The 23,212-nt window shown below is 32.9% G+C and overlaps 1 protein-coding gene across 3 annotated transcripts in view; it reads right to left on the bottom strand.

Moving 5' to 3' along the window:
* The window catches only part of LOC128241437 (putative uncharacterized protein MYH16), a 97,938-nt gene extending 80,847 nt beyond the window's left edge, over positions 1–17,091 (bottom strand). The window contains exons 1-7 of one of the 3 annotated variants that reach the window (XM_052958357.1): positions 16,488–17,091; positions 12,711–12,773; positions 10,612–10,674; positions 9,179–9,232; positions 8,126–8,158; positions 2,934–2,996; positions 1,281–1,343 (exon numbers count right to left, since the gene is read on the bottom strand). In XM_052958357.1, the coding sequence (XP_052814317.1) occupies positions 1,281–1,343; positions 2,934–2,996; positions 8,126–8,158; positions 9,179–9,232; positions 10,612–10,674; positions 12,711–12,773; positions 16,488–17,069 (921 nt within the window). In that variant the 5' untranslated portion in view covers positions 17,070–17,091. The remainder of the gene's footprint in view (positions 1–1,280; positions 1,344–2,933; positions 2,997–8,125; positions 8,159–9,178; positions 9,233–10,611; positions 10,675–12,710; positions 12,774–16,487) is intronic. The other 2 variants (XM_052958358.1, XM_052958359.1) reach the window with 2 other exon arrangements.
* Positions 17,092–23,212: the final 6,121 nt, after the last annotated feature.

Raw genomic sequence — 23,212 nt, 5'->3', positions numbered from 1 at the left:
ATTTTGCGATTGTGATTGCTTTTGACAGGGTTTGGGTCAAGGTCAAAGTCACTGTACTAAACATAGAACAATGGTTTCCGCCCAATACCTTAAGTAAGAATGGATGTTTAGTTATGAAAGACGGTGTTTAGATTGTTTATGTGAAGAGGCAGCTTTGTATTGCTTTTAAGGGTTGGTGTCAAGGTCAAAGTCACTTTTACTATACATAAACATGTTTCTACTTACTAACTTTAGTTAGAATTTATGGATGATTTGCTTATAGGAAGCTTATGAGAAGAGCTAGATTGGGATTACTTTTGAGGGGGGTCGGTAGGTCAAGGACAATGTCACAAATACTAAAAATAAAACAATGTTTTCCGCCAAATTATTAATTTTAGAATTGATGGATAGTGATTAAAGTAGAGGAGAACGTAGCTCTTGTGGAGAGCTAACATGGAATTGCGTTTCAGGGACGTGGGGTAAAGGTTAAGTTCACTGTAGCTTAAATTATCAAAAAGGTAATCGCCCAATTACTTTAGGCTGCTACTTTTTTCACTCATACAAGAAATTGATTGGCTATATTTTCTTATTATTCATATTAAAATCTGGTTTCTAGTTAGATTTACTTTATTATACCATATATGACAACTTTAAATAGATAAAAAATATATTGTAATGACATTTAGCATTTTTTAAATGGATCATCGTATTTTTATATCTTCCCTTTGTTTACTATTGATCCTACCTTTTCAGTCTTTGCTAAGCTTTGTTTCGCTTGTAGTGTTTCTTTTTCGAATCCTTTTCGTGCATGCAATCAAACGTTTTAAGACATTCTTAAAAGAAAAATCGAAAACACGACCACTTGGACGCGAGGCGGACAATAAATGCAACCAGACCACTCACAGCCCTAAGGTGATGTTACATATATACATGCTTTTGATGCTACCAAAGTTTGTGACAGATATCAATTATATCATGGTTTAAACGCAAGAATAATTAAGAAATCCATATCAAACTCTCTAAGAATCAGTTATTACCGTGAGCTCTAGAATTCAATGACGACAAAATGTGTATGAAACAATAAGTGTGCGTAGATTTCATGAAAATCATATTTCTTTAAAAATATTTTTCAAATGTGAGATAAAATAACATATATATGCAGCCATATTGTTGATTAAATGAATTTTTACAAAAGTCTTCAGTTATCACAGGAAATTCATCGTTTTGTGATATCAGCAAAACGATTACGCCATGTGCTTCTACATCTCTTAAGTCAACTTCTTGTTTTAACATCGACTCACCGTTTCTGCTTTTTCTACGTCCAGTTTCGCTTGATTCAATGATTCGATGAGTTCATTACACCCCTTGAAAAGTATAATAACATGAGTCATTACCAATTTGTAGTTTATAACAATGGTAACATATAGACAAGGCTACAAGAAACAATCAGTAATATCAAGTTGGGTTTAAACCTGACATGAACATTTATATATCATCAGCTACAAAGCAATGAGCCTAAAGGCGACCAAATCCTAATCCAAAATTATTGATTGGAACCTGTGTGACGACATGTTTTAATTCATTTTAAACGAAAATAAAATGTCAAACTTTTTTATGTAAACGTTGGCAGGTGTAAAATTGAATGGCCGGTTGAACGGTTCTATCACAGAAGCGATCATGATAAGGCACTCCTAGGTTTTACACAATTATGTTACGTTAGCGTACACAAAAATTTGTCAACGTACGTCTTGTTTTTAAAGTATGTTAATCACACCATACCACTATTTCTTCTGTCTGTCCATTATTTTAACAATGACAGCCATTTTAAAATTTTGGACATAAAGTAGAAATCAAGTACTCATTTGTCTTTAAAGCATGTACAAAATATGTATAATCGACGACAATCTCGTGTCTAGTCCCTTAAGATTAGGAAGATCAATATTGATGTGATGTATTGGATTTTGTTATATATTATGGTTAACTTGCAAACACAATAATTGTTATATAACCTGACTCAGCAAATGTTATCAATTACTAAACATACAAAAGCTATATCAATTTGCTCAGTATTTTGTAGTTCGTTTTGTTCAAAGAAATGGATATAACCTTATTTAACTCATTTGAACTTCTTTTCGCAATGTTTGCATGGCAACATATTTCAGCTAGCTAAATATGCTTAAATAAGGTCACAAGACAAGAAAATGCCGATATTGAAAAAGGGATTAATTCAAATTTCTCCCGAATTGCCCGGGTCAATTAAAATTGTATCTCTGTTACATATAAATTATAAAAGCATCATTCATTAATAAGTTAATGAAAATACTTCCTAAATAGATGAACATGTCGACAAGCATTATACAATTGAGGTTTAGTAATTAGCAAAGAATTTAAAAAAAAAATGCGGAATGACGTTCATACAATCATTAACACCGGTTCCTCATTAACATGTTTGTCTAACCTTTTCCAGATTAATAAGATTTTATTTCAGTAGTTTTGACTCTGATGGCAATGGAAGTTATTCAAATGAAACGATAATTCAAATAATGCTTAGTGAATTGAAACCAATTATTTCACATTAACCGACGTTTAATTTACCAGGGTTTTGTGTTTTACTGAATGTTCTATCCCTGTAGATGTAAGATTTTTATAAAACATGTTTGTTAAAATATTACCTTTTCAAAACTATCTTGGTTATGTTCTATATGTGTCAGCTCATCACATAGTTCATTTCTGGTCTGAATACGTGTTCGAATATTCTTACATGTGTACTAGTTACAAGTTAGGTTAACTAAAACATTCTATACGATGTAATGGACATTGGAATATGTTCGAGTGAGTAAATATTGCTCGTTCTACTCAGGTTCTTGGGCGTCATAAAGCGTCATCAATAACTTCTATTGTTCAAATATCTTATTTATAGGAATATAGGTTTCTGTAGAAAATGTTTTTCTTACCTTTTCTGATTCCTCTATGCCCTGTTTTGCTTTCAGTAATTCTTGTTCGAGAATCTTTCTTTTCTGAAATCATAAAGGCGAAATTATTAGTAAGTGGGTTGGGTTAAAATGTCAGTACGCATAGAATATTGCTTTTGTTGCGAATTTATATAATTAAACTAAACATAATGTATCTAATGAATTCGTTTTTTGCAAGGACTAATGTGCACGGTTGAATATACGTGCTTTCCCTGAATAAAAATGTACACTTAGATTTGTAATTATGTTTATATAACTGGTATCACCTTTTCTGAAATATCTTGTCTTGTTTCACTTGTTTCAGCTCATTACAAAGTGCATTTATTTTCTGTAAACATGGGAATAATTACCTTAATTACTTATTAGTATCAACAACAATTAATATAATCATATTCTATAAAAAATAAAGCTAAGAACCAGTGACCATTTTCAGCAGTTGAACCTCGCTATGTCGACATCGGATAAGACGACTTTTCGGTTATGTCGACTTTTTTTCCGGTCCCGAATTTATTCCTTCTTATTCTTTATAAAATAAATCTGTTAATGTGTCGATTTTTTTATCTCGACTTTTTCGCTATGTCGACCTCGTTTTTCAGTCCCAGTGGTCAAATTTAACACGTTTCCTATGTTATTTATGTCGAACTGTAGATCGAGACGTAGGTGTGAAAATATTCATGACGGTTTGCGGCATGTCGCAAAATACCGTACGTGTCAATATAACAAACTGTCATAATTGGGAGATGCACAAATGTTATTGGTTAGTGCTAATAAGTTAAGTTGTTTGTTTATGTATTTAATTAAAGAGACATTTATTGCTCAAGCTCTTTGGTATTGTATTAAAAAATGAACATTTTATTGATTAGATATCATTCCCGAATGGGAACAAAAAAAATAACTACAAAATGTCAAATGTCAGTTCCACTGCTCTGGTCGACCAATTCAAAGAAGTACCCGGTATAAAATCTTACAATGTACAAATTTATGCAATTGTGGTTGTATGTGTTTTGTGTGATCTATAAAGGTAAAAAAAAAATGACACAAATAATTCTTCTTTTGTTTCACTTATTTTTCTATAATAAGTTCGCTGTTTTCACGACTAAAATATTTAACAAGACCGTTCAATTGTGGATGTAAACATCGTACAATCCAACTCAAACGTGTTGGGATTGGTGATATTTTTTGTAATTCGAATGAGTCGACTTTTCGATATCTCGACATTTTTCACTAGGTCCCGAAAAAGTCGACATAAAGAGGTTCGACTGTACTGTGAAATCATTAATGTTCGTGGGACATTAATGTTCGTGTTTTTCGTGGGTTGGGTGATCCACGAATTCAAGATCCTACGAAATACAAACCCTTTAATCACTTTTTCAATTGCCTTGTTATGTACATAGTCTAGTTTATTCGTTACAGAGGCCGCTGTATACATCGTTAATATCGGTCTCACTTTATATCTTACTTATTTCGTTGTTTTGTAAATATATTATATCAGCCTTAACAATTCAATTCAATTCAATAGTTTATTAGCACAAACATTCAAGTTCATCGCCTTTACTTCTGGCGGTAACATTTATTTACATACATGAGAAGAGCATGATATTATAATACACATATTAATAACACTATCAGGATATTGATAATTCACGTAAAAAATGTAATTATTAACGTGAAATTGCTTGAACAGTGGCGTACCTTATTCCTTCAGAACAATATCTATAAATTGACCACCCTCGCTAATGCGGTCAGGCATGTTTTGACAGTAGCGGGTATGTTAGTGATGAAAAGTGTTTGTTGTAAGGCCACTGTTCAGAGCATAATTATTATTGGTTTTAATTCACTGATCAGACTTAAGAAGAAAAAAATAATAAAAACAACAACAACAAAAAAACACACAATTGTTTCAAAAGCAAGCAATAATAGCAATACAAGAAAAAAAAATAAAAAAAAATAAATAAACATGTATTGGTTTATGATACTTTCTCGTCTTAAAGTTAAAATATATACATATTTAGCAAGTTTAATTTGTGTACTATTCTGCTCAGCTGTCATTAACAATTTAAATATTTGCATTGTGGGCCAATGACAAAAATATCTAGGTAAGCATTAAATCCGTATGTCTCTGTAAAAAGGACATACAAGCACAAAGTGAAACTCATCGTCACCAACATTCATTTGACAAAATATACATCTACGTTCAGATTGTTCTATATTTCTAAAAAGTCCTTCTTCGATTGCAAGTTTGTGAGCTGAGCATCTTAATCTGGTTAGCGAAATACGATGCTTGTCTTTTTTAATACAATTAAGATAATTCTCGTAACCAAACCTACGCTTTATACTATAATAGGTTTTTTATTTGGATGACGTGTCTAATAGAGAAAACAAATGTTGGCAATACTGATCATGTAATATTTGTTTGACACTGTTTAATTGAAGAACTGAAATGTCATTATTGTTCCATAAATAACTAAAACCCAAACTATTAAGCAATTGATTTACCTCTAATGCCCATGACCCACGAAGATTATTATTCATTGATCCCAATCCACTTCATGTACCAAAGAACCGTGATGCTTAGTTAAAATTTTGAACCAATATTTCAGAATTCGCTCTTTACGTGCAATATCTAAGGGAAACCTCCCAAGCTCGCCATAAACAAAAGCGTTTGTGCTTTGAACTCTCACCTTTAATACCTGTTCAAGAAATTTTAGATATATTATTTCCGTGTCCGGGGCTTTATGAGAACCCCATATTTCTGCTTCATTATTAAATATAGGCATGATCATGCTGTCAAAAAGTTTAAGTTTTTCATTTATCCCCAGTGACACGTCAAAAAGTGAATTCAGTGAATAAATAGCCTTTAATGCCTGGTCGGCTAAAGCCTTTTGCGACAAAATATATCAATGTTTCAACTCGGGTTTCAAATTTGGCAAACCATTGCTACAGTTTTCATGGTGTTAACAGTGATATTCCATTTTTGCAATAATCATTAAGCTTGTTTAAGAGTATTTGTAGGCCAGAAGCAGAGTATGAAAACAAAACAGTGTCATGTGCTGTCCATGAAAATCTCCAAGTTTACAAGATATGAGTGATGAGTGTCAGTTTTCGAATCTTTCTTTAATGAAATAATTAATCGATTACATTGGAGGTTACAGAGCACCTAATGTGACAACGTACAATAAAAACGCGTTCATTATACTTATTAAACAAAAACGTGTGACTAGATATTGTAATGAGATGACATTCAAAAGTGATTGAAATTGTAGACATCAACAATCTTTAGGGATTGTTTACTCAAAATTACGGACCTTCTCGGTTGGTTTCACAGTTTGCAAAATTCTTAATTTGCATTCAATGGGTTCGCTTATCTGTATTTATGATCAGTGTACATCTTCATTTATGACCTTAATTATCAATTGATTGATAAATGACATGGGTATATGCACAAATTGGCATGTCGTACCACTTTAGCGAGTGTCATAAACCGAGTGACTTAAAAGACGGAAATCACAGACCAGCACGTGGAGATATTGCAAACGATCTAGAACGATCGCAGTTTCGATTTTTTTTCTTCAAAATTGAAAAACCACGAATTCAAGTAGCCCACGAAATTGTAAATTTTCGGCAAGCCACGAAATTTCATGCCAACGAATATAAATGAGTTCACAGTATGCACATTCATGATTATAAATGCTCAGGTTAAGTATAGCATTATTTTTTTTAACATATAACCTTTGAAATCAAAGTTAATTTCAATTGCAGCCAAGGCAGCAATATATTGAATGTTCTTTGTTCTTTAATATTTTCTTGTATCATATTATTTATTTCCCCAACAGTGTGCCACATAATCAATTACAATGCAATGAATAAAAAAAGAAACAAAGCATGTACTACCGTATACAAATATACTTTGGAGCAAGAATTACTATTATATTGTATTGACAAATAACAAACTATTTCACCAAGTATTGGACATTTGTAATTGTTTACAATTAGTTGTTATATAACATTCATTTAACTTTTGACGATTCTTCCAAGCCCTGTTGCAACTTTTGTTCGAATACCTTTCTTGTCGGAGACATAATAATCTAAAACAGACCAGATGAAACTAAACAATCAGCAGGAAATAACATTCTCTTATGTTGATCCATGTTAATACAGATATCTTGTTTCATTGGGATGTACATAATGTTCTGTTTCATGTTTTTAGTTAAAGAAGTTGCTGTACCTTGATATCAGAGTAGCATTGCTAATTCCCATTAACATTGAAATACCTAACAGTACATCAATGATCTGATATATTATGTTATGCACTGGCTTTTAATATTAAGCATTTTTTTGTGATAGTATCAGGCTCGAGTTTGTAGCCGCCAAAAAGCAAAGATTGTCTACTAAGCCTTAACAGATTTCGAGCTAGCTATCACGCAATTCTGTGAAACTAAATAATATAGATATGAATCCATCTATACTAAATATTAGATTAAGTATTTTTTATTCGGAAAAGTGGAGTCACGACCTAATTATGATTGATTGATTATGATGATATCATTATTATACAATACACAACTCCTCATTTATTGTTACACATACATATTAATTGACCGGCTTAAAAAGTGAGCAAAAGAGCACGATATTTTAACAGATGCTCAGAATGGTTTTAAAAATAATTACAGTACGGTTGACCAGGTGTTTATACTTAACTCTCTTATACAAGGCAATTAAGTAAGAAGAAGAAATTGTATTGTTGTTTCGTGGACTTCCGGAATGCATTCGACTGCATTGATAGAGGGCGCCTTTGTTTTAAACTTATCAAACTTGGTATAGATGGAAAGTTTTTGTCTTTGCTGAGGTCGATGTATAGGAAGGTGAAAATGTGTATTAAACATCTTGGTTCTTTGTCAGATTTATTTGACAGTAATGTTGGCTTGTTTCAAGGGGAGATAACCTCCCCGATTTTTTTTCTCTCTTTCTCAATGATATTGAGCTTCAGTTATAGCAAGGTTTAAATGCAGGTCTGACAGTTGATGAGATTTTGGTTTATGTGTTGTTATTCGCAGACAATGCAGCTATTGTGTCGGAAAAAAGAGAAGGCCTGCAGGAGTCATTGAATAATTTGTGTACTTATTGTTGTAAATGGAATCTGACGGTCAATGTGCTACGGATACTTCAGCTCTTACCTTTTTGAATTGTTCTATGACCAGCTCTTTTTTCTAGAACCGAAAAGGCGAAACTAGTCATGTAGTAAATTTAATCTTTACACATTGTCATGCATTATATGTGCTTTATGCACGAAACAATACGATGTTATTGTAAATATGTGCAATAATATTAATCCACATCAAAGGTCTCCCCTTTTTGACATTGTCAAGGTATTGCTATACTTTATTTCAGCTCACCAAACTGTTAAAAGTAGAACTATTGGCTTTTTTACATGGTGTTGGTATGCTAGTCGATTATTTCATTTCCAAGCGTTTTGAAGAACAAGTATGAACGAATTATCTTAAGCTCCATTTATTATAACTGGTTTATGCACGAGAGTTTTCGTGCTTTTAGTAATTGGTTGATGTTAACAGGTGCGTGGTCAACTATTATCTTTTAGTGCATATTTTTTTGTCATTCAAAAACAACGGCAAAACAAACTTAATTCAACATTGAATACGGTTCATCTGTAAAACTTCAACGTAAATTGTAAATGATTGTAATTATTATCAGATTATTTTCACAAATTATATTTTAGATGGTTTTAAATATCAACAAAAAAGGACAGACATTGTGAACTGTAGATATTATTTCAAAGAAAAATAAAGGCATAACCATTCTTAAATATCGATTCTATATGAAAAGCTAAAGCATCGACATGTTCGTAGTTTCAAAGTGTTAACGTTTATTTCCAAAGACATATCATTTAATACCTGTATGGAAATAAATAAGAAATATTCCCTTTAAAAATCTTAACCATTCTTAATAATATGAGACATAAATATGATAACATTAATAATAATTGCGATATAAACTGTCATTTGTGATTGTAGAACTTAAAAAAATCGTCATAAATATTAAGGTGATTATCAAGACCAAGTAAATTTCAAAACAATTAAAGCCATTTATTTTCACATGTAAAAACGGTTTATCAGTGTGTTTTTTCTCTATCAACATAGATACTATGATTAAAGTTGTATCTCTATACATCTATAGGATAAAGCGTAAAACCATTTTGTAAAACGTCTCACCATTTCCGAAGTATCAAGCTCTTGTTTCAGCTCATCACATTGTTGCTTACTGGTCTGAAGAAGCAAATGTATTGAAACATGCATATGGTATCTGTGTGAGTTATGTTTACTTTAAAATGAATGATTTCAGTTGAACGTCCAGTGTCATATATTAATCTCTGAAGACTGTCTCTCAAATACAAGTAAAATGGTGGCGAATGTGTTCCTTTTTAAACCATATTGTTTCCATTGTTTTGCTTTTAAATAAATGTGTTTCTTTTCATTATGTGATCAGTGCACATGGACTTATGGCAATGATTTTATAAAATTGCAAATATAAATTGACTTTATATAATAATCCCTTATTGTTAAATTGGAAGGACTATGGTAAATAAGTCGGATCCTTTACATCTGTGGGATAAGATTCAAAGACATGTTTGTGTAAGGTCTCACTTTTTCTGAATTATCTAGGTCTTATTTTACTTGTTTCACCTCATAACACAGTTCCTACCTTTTCAAATTGAATACCATCTTACATCGGTATGAAAGACGATTACTTAATTTTCTAAATAATTACAACTAGACACCGTACAATGTCAAATAATCCGTAAGTGATCTAAATTATAAGGGTCTTGTTTCACATGACGTTTCAACTCAACACACAGTCCCTGCTTTGTATGTAAATGTGTTAACATTGTATTACATGTTACATCTTATAGTTTAATTCAATACCAAGTGGACATAAAAAGGCTCCAATATTTTGCTATCTAACTATCAGAAGCTAAGGCAAAATAACAGCATATTTAATCAAATCTACTAGCATTATTGTACATATAAGGGGTCAAAATCATATAATACTTTTCCCCCCTAACATGTCTATTAAATATATTTGATACGATTTCATTTATGTAATAGTCATTTAAAAGTATTAATTGTGTTTCACTTAAAAATTAATTTATGTTTACGTTATATATAACACAATGTTAAAAGATTTAATATTTAGCATGATCTATTGAGTATGTCAATAAACATTTACAACATAAATATCAATTAGCAAATTTGAAATATGGATCAAGTCGTTGAGATTAGTTCAATGGGTTGATTTTAACCTATTAATTATATTGAAATCAAGTAGTATACATATGACATTACTATGTATACTTGAGCTGTTTCCTTTTCGCTCTATAAAATGCTTCGCTTGCAGTAACACTTTGCCCAACGTAATTCTTGTCCGAAATGGAAAAGGCGTTACTAAAGTTTAAAAGAATAGACCAATGACAAAGACGCTTAAAATGTAGAGTCACATACGTGTTATAAATGCATATAAATTAATCCTTACAAGACATCAAAGATGATTTGCTTTATGCCAGGATCAATGAAAGTGTTTTACTAGTAGTGACAGCCCTTGAAATATGTATGACACTATCAAGCAACATGTTTGTAAAACAAATCACCTTTTCGGACGTCTCAAGGTCATGTTTGACTTGTTTTAGCTCGTCACAAAGTTCCTTCATTGTCTGAAAAAGAAGAAATTGGTTATTTTTAACATATTCGATCATTATGAATGACATTAATTGTGTATTTGAGCGTTTCGTACAAAATATTTGCTTATAAATATTTACATGCTCAGAAAATGAGGCTTTTCATCGTGCCATTGTGCCTTAACAAATATCGACAGAAAAGGACAAGTAAATATTTACAGAGTTCAAAGGGCATTTTTATTTTTTTTATTTTGGGGGTGCGATAAGAGTAATAGTACAATTCCAGTACTGTGAAGAGCTTTTTTCGGACTACTTTTGAGAGCGTCGGGGTAAGGTCAATGGCAGTGTAAATATAAATAGACTGAAATAGAATGAAATTCTGAAACATTGATTTCCGACCAAAAAGTAAAGGTAGTATTGAAGTATAGTTGTCAGGTAGGTGGGTTTGTAGCTGATGTAAAGTGTTAGCTTAGTATTGGTTTAAGGGGGCTGAAATCAGTGATGCTAAAATGGTTTCAACCATATAACATGGGTAGTAGTGATAGTTAGTGGATAGGTATTTCTTTATAAGCGATAGCTTGAGAGTGTTTTTGAAAATGGAGGACACATTGGTTTCCGCCAAATTACTTAGATTTGAATTGATGTATAATTGTATTGGTTGCTGTGTAGGTAGCCTTTGTGGAAACCGGAATTAGTGGATAGTGATGAAAATTGGTTTACAGTTAGATAATTTGAAAAACTAGCATGGAAGTGTGTTTAAGGGAGTTTTTTTTATCCAACCTATTTAAGCTAGTCATGCATAGTTATACAAGTTTTAGTGTAAGTAGCTTATTGAAAGAGCTAGCTTCGAATAGTCTTGCGTTTGAGGGGCGTAAGGTAAAGGTTAAGTTCACTGGAACTTTAGATAGAAAAAATGTTTATCGCCCAATTACTTTAGACTGCTACTTTTTCTTCACTCATACAATAAATTGATATTGGCTTTATTTTATTATTACTCATATAAAACACTAGTTTTTAGTAAGATTTACTTTATTTTCCACATATCAAAAATGTTCAAAACATGTATTGTAATGACATTTAACATTTTTAAATGGATCATTTTATTTTTCCTTTTTTACTATCGATACTATCTTTTCAGTATTTTTCAAGCTCTGTTTCGCTAGCAGTGATTTCTTCAATCAAAAGTTTTAAGACATATTTAAACGGAATATTAGCTTTTCACTTATAATCATTGATTACAGACAAACAGAGAGGCAAAAAGCCGGGAATGAGATAATCAAATGTGTGTTTCTTGGAACTGTTATTTATAATAATGAAACAATTCAGGTTTAGGTCAATCACGTTCATATGTGTAGTCTTGGCCCTGGTATGCATATGCATATATTAAAAACGGTCTGAAAAACATTAATGCAAAAAAAAATGAATTGATCTTTCAGTTCTTTGATTATTGTTGTAACCAGAAAATCTGAAGACCAAGTACACGCCATTACATGTTTTTTTATGTAAATGCGTGAGTGTTCAGTATATACTAATCTTTTTAGCTGGAACGTTACGAAATATTTAAGAATTATTCTAAAGTCCGTTTCCTTGGCATAAAACAGTACTGTGTCCTTTATAAGATGCCATAAAAGAGAAACCCTACTGAGGGATCGAAATCACGACCACTGTAATGAGAGGCGGACAATTATACAACTAAACCATTCACAGCACTAAGGTGATTTAACAAACATACATGTGTTTGATCTTACCAAACTTTGTGACAGATTACACTTACATCATAGGTTAAACGCAAAAAAATAAAAATCCATATCAAATTTTTGAGAAGTATTTATTACTGTGAGCTATAGGATAAAATGACGCCAATATGTGTACGAAACAATAATTGTGCGTAGTTTTCATGAAAATCAAATTCCTTTAAAAACATTGTATATGCAGCCATAGTACTGATTGAATCGATTATAACAAAAGTCTTAAGTTAGGAGAGAAACCCCTGTTATTGTGACAAAGCAAGACGTCTACACTACGTGTACCTACAACTCTAAAGTTAGAATCTTTATTTCAAATCTACTCACCATTTCTGCTTTTTCTGCGTCCACTTTCGCTTGAATAAAAGCCTCGATGAGTTCATTACGCGTCTGGAAATGTATAATGTTATGTTCAATTAATAGTTAAAATATGGTAACATAAACCCAAGGCTACATAAAACAAAATCATTGATATCAAGTTAGGTTTAAAAATGACGTGAACGTTCATACGAGGTGCAGTCAAAAAGTTCCCGGACTGGTTATATATTGCACAATTTTGACGTCGGACTATGACGATTCTTGTCACACATGAATCCTAACGACATTTTTACATTTTGTTAGCAAAAATGAAAACATATTATCCATATTTTAATTGAAAATACGTTTATTTAACATATAACTTACGCTACGGATCACTTTGAATTAATATTACTACCAAATTGTCATCACTGCTATTAACGCTAGATATGCAATAGTTTGGCGCCGTTTTATCGGCTAAATTAACATGACGTCACATCAACGTCATTTCTAAATACATGCGCAAATAAAAACACCATCGCTTAAGAATCATTGAATTCATGCGCATTGTCCGAAGCAATGGAAGAAATCGCTGGTGTAGAAACGTCAACGTCATCCGAGCGATTGGAGCAACGGGCAGTCATTAAATACTGTGCGAGAGCGGGAATGTCACCAATGAAAACATGGAAATTAATTAATCCAGAGGATGGATTAAGGAAGTGTTCCAGGACGCTCGTTTTTGATTGGCACAAGCGTTTCCGGGACGGTCGTGACGACATAAGTGACAATAAGAGAAATGGTCGACAACAGGATAGTGGCAGTATCGATAAAGTGCAGCGCGTCATTTCCGTTGATCGGCGGAAATCGATCGACGATATAGCGGATAGTGTTGGATTAAGCCATGAAAATGTATACAACATCTTGACAAAGGACTTGCGAATGAAATAAGTAGACGCAAGGGTGCCACGCCTTTAGACCGAAGAAAATATGAAAACCAGGAAAGAAGCATGTGAGAAATTTCTACAGCGCTGGAGAAAGAAGGGTGGTCGATTTTTAAGTAATATCATTACCATGAAACCTGGGTGAACTTTTATGACACTGAAACGAAGAGGGAGTCTATGGTGTTGAAAAGGCGATCTTCGCTTCCTCCTTAGAAAGCAAGGAGATCGAAATCAGCAAAGAAGATAATGTACATATTCTTCATGGACAGCCAGGGAATGCTCCTGCAACATGCAGTACCTAGCGGCCAGACTCTCAATAAAGATAACTATCCAAAAGTAAGTTACATCAACATATAATTTATGATCACACATACAATATAATGTAATGTTTATACTAACTATATATATATATATATATATATATATATATATATATATATATATATATATATATATATATATATATATATATATAAATAATTGGTATGTTTATCAAGAATTGTTAGGTACCGCCTTGGAACGGTCAGTAAAATGTAAATTTACAATACAAAATATTGGGTTGAATATAGCATCCTTTCATAACTAAACTTTCAGTGCTTTGATTTTTATGAAGAATTTGCTCATTCATGTTATCTTTAAAACCGTTTTTGGCGGACACGTGTTGACTGACTCCGAGTGTTTTGGCTGTGACTTAAATTTCTTCAAATATTTTACGTTTTCAAATCATTTGGAAGGAGAGAATAGCATACACTAGTCGCTTTTATTTTTAATAATGTTTTTCTTTATTTGTTCCCAGTTTTAGTACAATGATGCTTTTTATTATGAAACTCTATGATCACACAGTTTTAAACCTTTTAAGGCAGACTGTGTGTGAAGCTTTTGGTTTCTAGCGATTTATATATTTAGTATTCATGCACTGTGCTGTTTGTAGAGCTGTGTGCTGTTCTATGTTTCTTGTTTGTGAATTTGTGTTTTATGTCTTTGGCGTTGCCCATTGTCACTAAACCGGGTGGTTTATGTTTTAACGTTTTTCTACTGAGCATGTTTCTGTAGCTTTTTGCATATATATTTTAATTCTTATTGATTCTATGCATTTCGTTTAATATGATTTGGATTCATATTGAGTAAACATATGTTTGTGACATGTTATGTCGTGCAGAGACATCTCACGAACGCATTGAGAAAGAAACGTCCGGACTGCGAAATTGAAAATTTGATTTTTCACCAAGACAACGCTCCTGCACATCGGGCTGATGACACGTTACGAACAATAGACTTTTTGGGGTACGAAAGCCTAAAAACATCCGCCGTATAGTCCCGGGTCAATGGACTTTTGTGTTTTTCCGAGATTAAAGGCCGACTTACGAGGTCGCAGGTTTGAAAGTGAAGAAGAAATTAAATTTGCCGTCAGGTCGGCAATAACAAGATACGAAAAGGAGTGGTACGCATACATTTTTAACAAGTTGGTAGATTGACACAGAAAATGTTTTGAATTTCAAGGGCAATACTTTGAAACACATTGAATAGCACACAAGCGCCTACGTTGACGTACTACATTAATGAACGTTTACAGTACGTCATTTCAGTACGAAGTGATCCTTATGGTGTGAGATATGTGTGTTTGCAGTGTAAAAATGATTGTTTGATGTATTATTAAAAAGTAATGTATGTACAGTCCTCTAGATTATTGTTTTTGCTTTATTTCGGTGCAATTTTATTTTTCCTAATCCCAAAACTGGCAGTCCGGAACTCTTTGACTGCACCTCGTATTTCATATTAACTATTAAACAATGAGCCTTAAGGCGGACAAACCCTAACCAAAGTGTTTTGTTTTGAACCTGTTTTGCGGCAAGTTTTCCTTAATTTTAAACGAAATCAAATGTTAAAATTTTTTGTGTGTAAAACGTTGGTGAACAGTTCATTTGCCGGCTGAAAGATTCCATTATAGAAGCGATCATGATAAGGAACTACTTAGTTTAACACAATTTTGTTATTATAGCATTCACAAAAATGTTGTCCACGCACGCCTGGTTTTTACAATATGTTAACACACCATGGCAACAATGGCTGCCCATTTCTAAATGTTGGACCTGAAGTAGAACTAAAGTTCTTAGTGCTGTCTAGTAACCCAAATAGAGTACAAAAAGAACAATGTATGATGCCTTAAAAAAACCTTTTAATTATAAAGTGGTGCATTCATTCTGGTGTATTCACTTATTGCATAAATATAATTTTCAACATCGGCACTTAAAGTGTGAGGGTGGCAACTGCTAGCAATATTTGGTCCGCAGTTATACATGGTATTTTGCATTCAAAACCTATGCGCAGTCCTTAAGATCAAGTTCATATTTAAGGTTCGATTTAAGGTTGGAAATACTTAATTATATGTAAAAACGACCAAATTACAATATTTTTGTGAAAGTTTACATCAAATTTGTGAAGAATGTGCTAATTGAGAAAACAGAAATGATTGTAAAAATATGTGCTTGTTGAGGAATATTCAGTGTGAACAATGGGTTTCGGTACTTGTTTGGATATTGAGCATAACATTGATTTGTGAGCGTTGTTGTCAAAAACGGCAGAATTATCAATGGCAGTTTTCAGAAGCATTGGAACACACTTACTGTACATGTACATATTTTTGTTTCTGTTATTACAGAGAAGAATTCCATTTATATTCATTGTCGATAAATGCTTTAGGTAGTGTGGACGTGGACAGACAGTGCTTAACGGACGACGGATTACATTACGTTTAAGACGATAACTTGATTTCATCTCCAGTACATGGCATTTTGTAAATAGGATATCGTCAATGTATGATGCAGCGTATTCACGTTGCGATGATATAATCAATATCATGGCATACCATTTGCATTTCTGGACTCGCACTCCCCATTGAGTTTGCGTCTAGGTTTTTGTCGTTAGTCGTACATGTTTCCTGACTGAAACCTCTTATGGAATCTTCCACTTTTCGTTTAAGTTTAATTTCCAAAGACTCCAATTCTTTATTGCCTTTTACCATGTTGGTATCATTTGTCTCTTTTCTTTGGTCAACATTTTCCTTTATGCGCGTAATGTCTCGTGTAATTTCCCTTATTATATATAAAGCTGCGGTCGTATCATTAGCCTGATCACAATCAAGATGTGTGGCATCTTTACACACAGCAAGATCATCCTCACCATATGAAAAATGATCGGATTGTAGACATCTACCACAGATCAAAGAGTTATGAGTTTTACAAAATATTAACGTTTTTTCAGTCGGATGGTGTTTACACATCTCCTGTCTTATATCACATATAATGCGCCTTGGATTGCATCTATCCTTTCCATACATGTCTAGGATGTGGATTTTAAATGATATTCCTGTTTTATGAATTTCAACACACGACTCACCAATATTCCCACAGGTTTTGCAATATTCGACTGCATTTTCATTACAGCACATTTCACACTTAATCTGTTTTGATGCCATGTCATTTGCTATTTTTTTAGGATAAAGGGAATGAAGTCAAAACGTTCTTTTATGCGCAAGTTTTATTTGTGGAATGAAGTTATGATTATTTGTCAATTAATTATTTCACTTTAATCACTATATATTCATAAGTGTTCATGTATCACTGAAAATATAAATACATTTTTGATTAGCAAAACCACGATAATAACAATATAATAACGAGCGTGTTATAAAGTAAATGGCAAGTGCCGCCATCAAGAAATCACGTTTAAACAGTGTAAGAAAAATCTCTACATTTCCATAAACATTGATAGCTGTTATTTGCTAGTGTATATGTAACATCCACGTCGATGTAAAGTTTACATAATAGGTGGCTATTTTAAACTAATTTTTCATGTTTGATTCGTTTGTGTTATGTTTAGTTTCTATTGACGATCTGTATATAAATAGACTTGTTGTTTTGAGATAAGTAATGACCGATAACATTTGTATTATGCTTTATTCATTACTGATGTTAGTGTAGTACGTAATGCAAATAGCATTTATAGTGTATTGTTTAGTTGTTTTAGCAATCACATTTGATGTAAATATACTGTACATGTATATTAGTTAATAGAAAAACAATACGAGCCGTATATAAGGGTACAAGCATCCAGTTATCGAAGAACTTGACAGCTTGCTATGCAGGAATCGTCATAGTACTGCACGAGCGAAAAGGCACGGGTAGGAATTGCTACGGTTCAACTGTTGCACGGGCTGTTCTTACGCTCGGAGCATTGCTATCTGTATGAAGCGAAGAACAGGTGACAAGGTAAGTTAAACTGTCGATGAGATAATCTTAACGTTTAAACATATTATTAACAATTTTACTCCGTAGCAATCGCAAATTACAAAAAAAGACGTTATAGAAATTTAGTCGTTTTAAACATTGGATTTTTGCACACTTTTGTTACACCAATATTCCAGATATTAGAATGAAAAGTATGAAATGTGCATAGAGTATTTTACATAAATATGTATTTCAGATTGAGAAGTACAGAAATACTACAGTAAACATAAACCGTTGTTATTTAATCATTAAGTTTTCAATTTTATGTGTCGCATTATATATACAGCAAGTTGATTACAAGCCGAAGCCATTATATCAAGGGGACAGAAAATCTATAGCATGATACTAACCATATTAACAGAACAAGAACAGTTAACATACTTATACTTCTATATTTTATTTCTCACAGCTGTACGCTGATATGAATTGTTCATTTCCTGTGCGGAAACCAGTAGTATGTATTTCTATAAATGCATAAAGAACGTTCCCCTACTGAGGCTCGAACCAACGATATATGTAGTGAAACTCGCACATATTCTACAACCTGTTTTAATCTCTTTCGTTGGCACGATGCTACACGAGAGTTGTTTTGTGTTCTGTGGGAATACGGATGACCAGAAGATAACTCTGATGTTAGGCTTTGTCACCACAAACAGGACTCTCATACGCCCCGGCCAGAAATCGAAATCGGGTCGTCCAGATGAGAAGCATATACCTTACTACTGTGCTTACCGTAAAACTTATATTGTAATTTATATCATTATGTATATGTATTCCATGTTATTATTACGGTAATATTATTAAAAGTATTATTTACTACACCTACTTCACGATTTATTTAAATCTTATTCAACGAGAGCGAAGCGCGTACGGGGCAATCATTAAGCTACGTTTGTCGTGAATTGCTATAACCTAGTTACGTCCCCATTCGAAGAAAAAATATATGAAAAGATGATCCGGGTCCGATCCCTTGTTGGTGGAGGTTCTTGTGGCCCTTCACATGGACACTCATTCGAGAGTGTTTAAAATAAATTGTTAGCTTTCTACACAACCGAGCTAGAAAAATGGTATACTCTAACCAATCTGCATTAAATTCACAAGCAAATAACTTCCTTGTTTAAGAAAAATCTTCTTTCTGATATTTAGGTTTTAAACACTTATATTTCATCCTTTCAAACACATTTATCTAAATATTGAACACATCCAAATATATTCTCATTTTTATAACCAATCGACAATACGAATTACAATTAAAAACACAAACAAAAAAAGGTCTTTATATCGTCATGTGCAGTTTAAAACAGGAAATAAATGTTCTTCTCACCCAGACTGAAGTGCATAATCTAAATGGCCTTTTACCTTTATCATGATATTTTGAAGACTAAAGGAAATAGAGTGAGATATAAGAGATCCGGATGCGATATCCCATATCTTTCATAAAAGATCATTTGAATCGGTAACGTGCTCGGTGTAAAGCACTGAACAATGTTTTAAGTAATTGTCTCACGGTTGTTAAGCCGACTGAAGTTCTTTGAACTACAACTTTTTAAATTTAATGTTTAAACTTTTACATTTGTTCATGCCTGTCACATAGAAGAACAATTGTTTTCTGATTATTGCCAGCGGCCACTACCAAATGTATACAAGTCACTAAAGTTAACACAACTATCATGGATTTCTGGATTATCATGGAATATTTCTTTATGAATAAATGCAATAAATAATTGTTTCCTTCTGCTGTGTCCACTAAAGAAGTAGAACATAGAAAATGTCAATATCGCTAAAATGGAATAATCTCAATAAGCAGCATAAACCAGATTTATATCGATGTTTTTAGGTATCCGATTTCACGGTCGATTACCGTACACCGGAAATAGTACCCTAAGTTGGACGTAAACAATGCTATTTTCGCAGGGACGGTAAGCCTAAATTTGATAAAATGAAGTATCCGTTTAACAGGTCTACAGATAGCAACATAAATGTGGTTCTTGGCTTTAAAGCATAACTAAACTGATAGTAGAGTATATAGCTCACGGGCAAAGACAGTGTTTTGACAAAACCATTTTATTAATTTGGCTTGTGAACGCCAATTAACAAAAATCTTAATCGAGGATTTTCTTTATTCTTTAGTTAAGTGTCACGGGTTTAAAGAATTTAATAAGCTTCTTAGTAATATCTGGGAATTTCTTTTTATAATTTCGCAGTGATAATGTACTGAGTATAGAGATTTTAAGGCAGGTGCTGTTTTGAGTATGGCCTTTCTATGTACTGGGGATAGTTGTGGCATTGACATGTCTATAGCTTTTATAATCATAGTGTTGATATTTGGCATTCTTCGATAAAGATTAAAAGTTACAGAACGTATTGTACCATGGTACTTTGGGATTACTTTGTGTTGTAAATAAGTAGTTAGCTTATACAAATTATTAAGTGACACAATCATCACGCTGACGGGTGGAATTGATAGTCCTGCATATATTCTAAGTCTGCAAGAGGAGTATGGCTTCTCTTTCCTGGCGATATCTAAAGTTCTCGCCAACCTTTTGCGGATTTGATTGAATGATACATGCTACATATACACACAATGAAAACATTTTTTTAAAGAAAAACCGATTTTAAACCACGCCTCATTCACATAATTTCCTCACTAACCTAGGCACGAACAGTAGGTTCCATGTGCAGTGTCATTGTAACGCCATTTGTGTTTTGTTTGTTTAAATAAGCTGTTTAGAGATTTTACTTCATCAATAATTGCGATAAAACCTGAAATATGTACGAGCACACGTGGTTATTAAATTTGTTTATTCTCAGATAAGTTTGATTTCGTCGCTGTAAGAAACAGCAATAACCAATTTTAAATGAAATACCTTAATGAAAAGCAAACTTTACGTCAACAAAATAATCCATGTATGAAGTGTAACTTTCATATATCACACATTTTGAAACAAAAGCGATAGTTAACAAGTGACAAATACCTGAAAATGGGTTTTGGCCTTTCACCTAATGACCTGAGTGACTTATGCTAGCCTATACACATGATGTACATCCTAGAGAATGTAGTTAGTGTTATATATGTAACACAGAGACGACAAACAGGCGATTGTACGTGCAATGCATTATAATATATTATTTTCTGATTTAAGTGGGAAGAAAGCTGTCAATCGATTGTAGTGAAACCGAGGAATGAAATGATTGTGGATCCTATGTAGATCCTATATGAACTAACAACGCCATTGAATGACCAGATAAAACGATAGCGCATTATTAACTAACACAACCAAAATGAAAGTGCTGAAAAAGTTACAAGGCTGTAGGCGCGACAAGAGTAATATTACTTTTTTTATAATTATGTTTACTGACAATGAAATACATAAAATGTTTTAAGTGGCCCCAAATTGTATTATTACAACCGATAAGTTTCTGTCATAACCGAAGAAAAGGTGGTTTACATTTATTAGTTTAATACAATTAGCTAAGTGATAACCCTATGTATTCGGATATAAAACATATTGCTTTTACCTCACAAGTTTATTTCGTAAAGTGAATTAAGTGAAACCAGATATTTGATGATTTTTTTTCTATGTGAAGTGCGTTATGAAAGGCAATATTCTTCAGTCAACATTTCTATTTTCTACCTTTTTTATAATTATCTATTCCCATCCGTTCCTCACCAATATTAGTTAAAGATTATTCGGCTGGCTTTCAAATTCACGTTTACGCTGCAATCTCATTAACGTATTTAAATACGGTTTTTTTTGGTTTGCACTGTTTAAAACCGCATAACACCATATGTCCCATTTTTTTAACCCGGCGCAATAATTATTTTAACATGGCATGTCAAATATTAAATCTGACGATACCTGATTTCGATTTGCGATACTAAAGTGTGTAGGCCAGCGGTCAACAGACTTAGCCCAAGAAAGCCCCGCATTTGAGGCATAAAATTATTATTGATATTAAAAGCAATCATATGTAACACGATTCGTTAAATGAAATTTTATTTGCGACAATGACATACTACTATCCACAGTACACTATTTCCGAGTATACGGCTATACCATTCCACAAAATACTATACCCAGTCTTTACAATGCGAACACATCAAGGCTGTATCTTAATAATGAGCAACTCTTTCTGAGAACATTTGGCATATAACTTATGAGAAAATGAATAATTCGTACAGTTAAGAATGTTATGTTATTGTACAGTTCAAAATCAGTGATATATTGAACACGCGTGTAAATTTTGTGCGAGCTGTTACGTTTGAAAAACGCGTTGTACTGCTTACAAACAAAGCTTGGATTTATCGCATGTTTACTGGTTAGAAAAAAACATCTTAAAAATACAGTCAATAGACAAATAAATATTGCCATGTTGCGTTTTTTACGTCTTGCTACAGGCTACTATATCCGGTGTACGGTAATCCATCGTGGATTTACAAATAAGCATGTCATATTACTAAGCCATTTGCGATATTGTTCAATGTGGATGCCTTTTCACCAAAATGCATTTGATTTATTTGAAAGGATATTGTTTGGAAACTTATATGTACCATACTAAGCTATACCTAACTAACTAAACTACACTTCTATATGTAAAGCAAAGCCAGGCATCCATCATTAACATAAGTTTACTTTTACTTACAACAACAAGCATACATCTCATTTTTAACACTGGTGATCAGGTGAAATCGAAACTATGATAGCATCTGTCTTTATTGAGTATATATCATTGTTAATTTAGAGGTCTTTATCAAAATCAAACGTTCGAGTCTGGCGTAGTCAGAAGAACGGCAAATAGTCTAATAAACGTACTAATACCTCTAGGAATATGTATATAGTATGTTTATAATTGTTGGTGTTACTGTGTTTTACCGCAAAAGCTCCGCCTGTAATAGTACAAACTACTTTCGCCCCTACACAATAAATATGTACGCGTACGAAACGACAAATGCCATTTAAGATTATGAATATTTGTGTTTGAAGTTAAACCTTCACTCATCTTTAATATGAGAGTCACACAAACCCCTATAGCACGGATTCCCATATACAGCTCTATAGCATGGATTCCCATATACACCCCTATAGCACGGATTCCCATATACAGCTCTATAGCACTCATTCCTATATACAGCTGTATAGCATGGATTCCCATATACAGCTCTATGGTACGGATTCCCATATACAGCTCTATAGCACTCAATCCTATATACAGCTGTATAGCATGGATTCCCATATACAGCTCTATAGCACGGATTCTCATATACACCCCTATAGCACGGATTCCCATATACAGCTCTATAGCA

This window comes from Mya arenaria, chromosome 7 (assembly GCF_026914265.1).
Source record: "Mya arenaria isolate MELC-2E11 chromosome 7, ASM2691426v1".
NCBI lineage: Eukaryota > Metazoa > Mollusca > Bivalvia > Myida > Myidae > Mya > Mya arenaria.
This window is presented reverse-complemented; position numbering and strand designations above follow the sequence as displayed.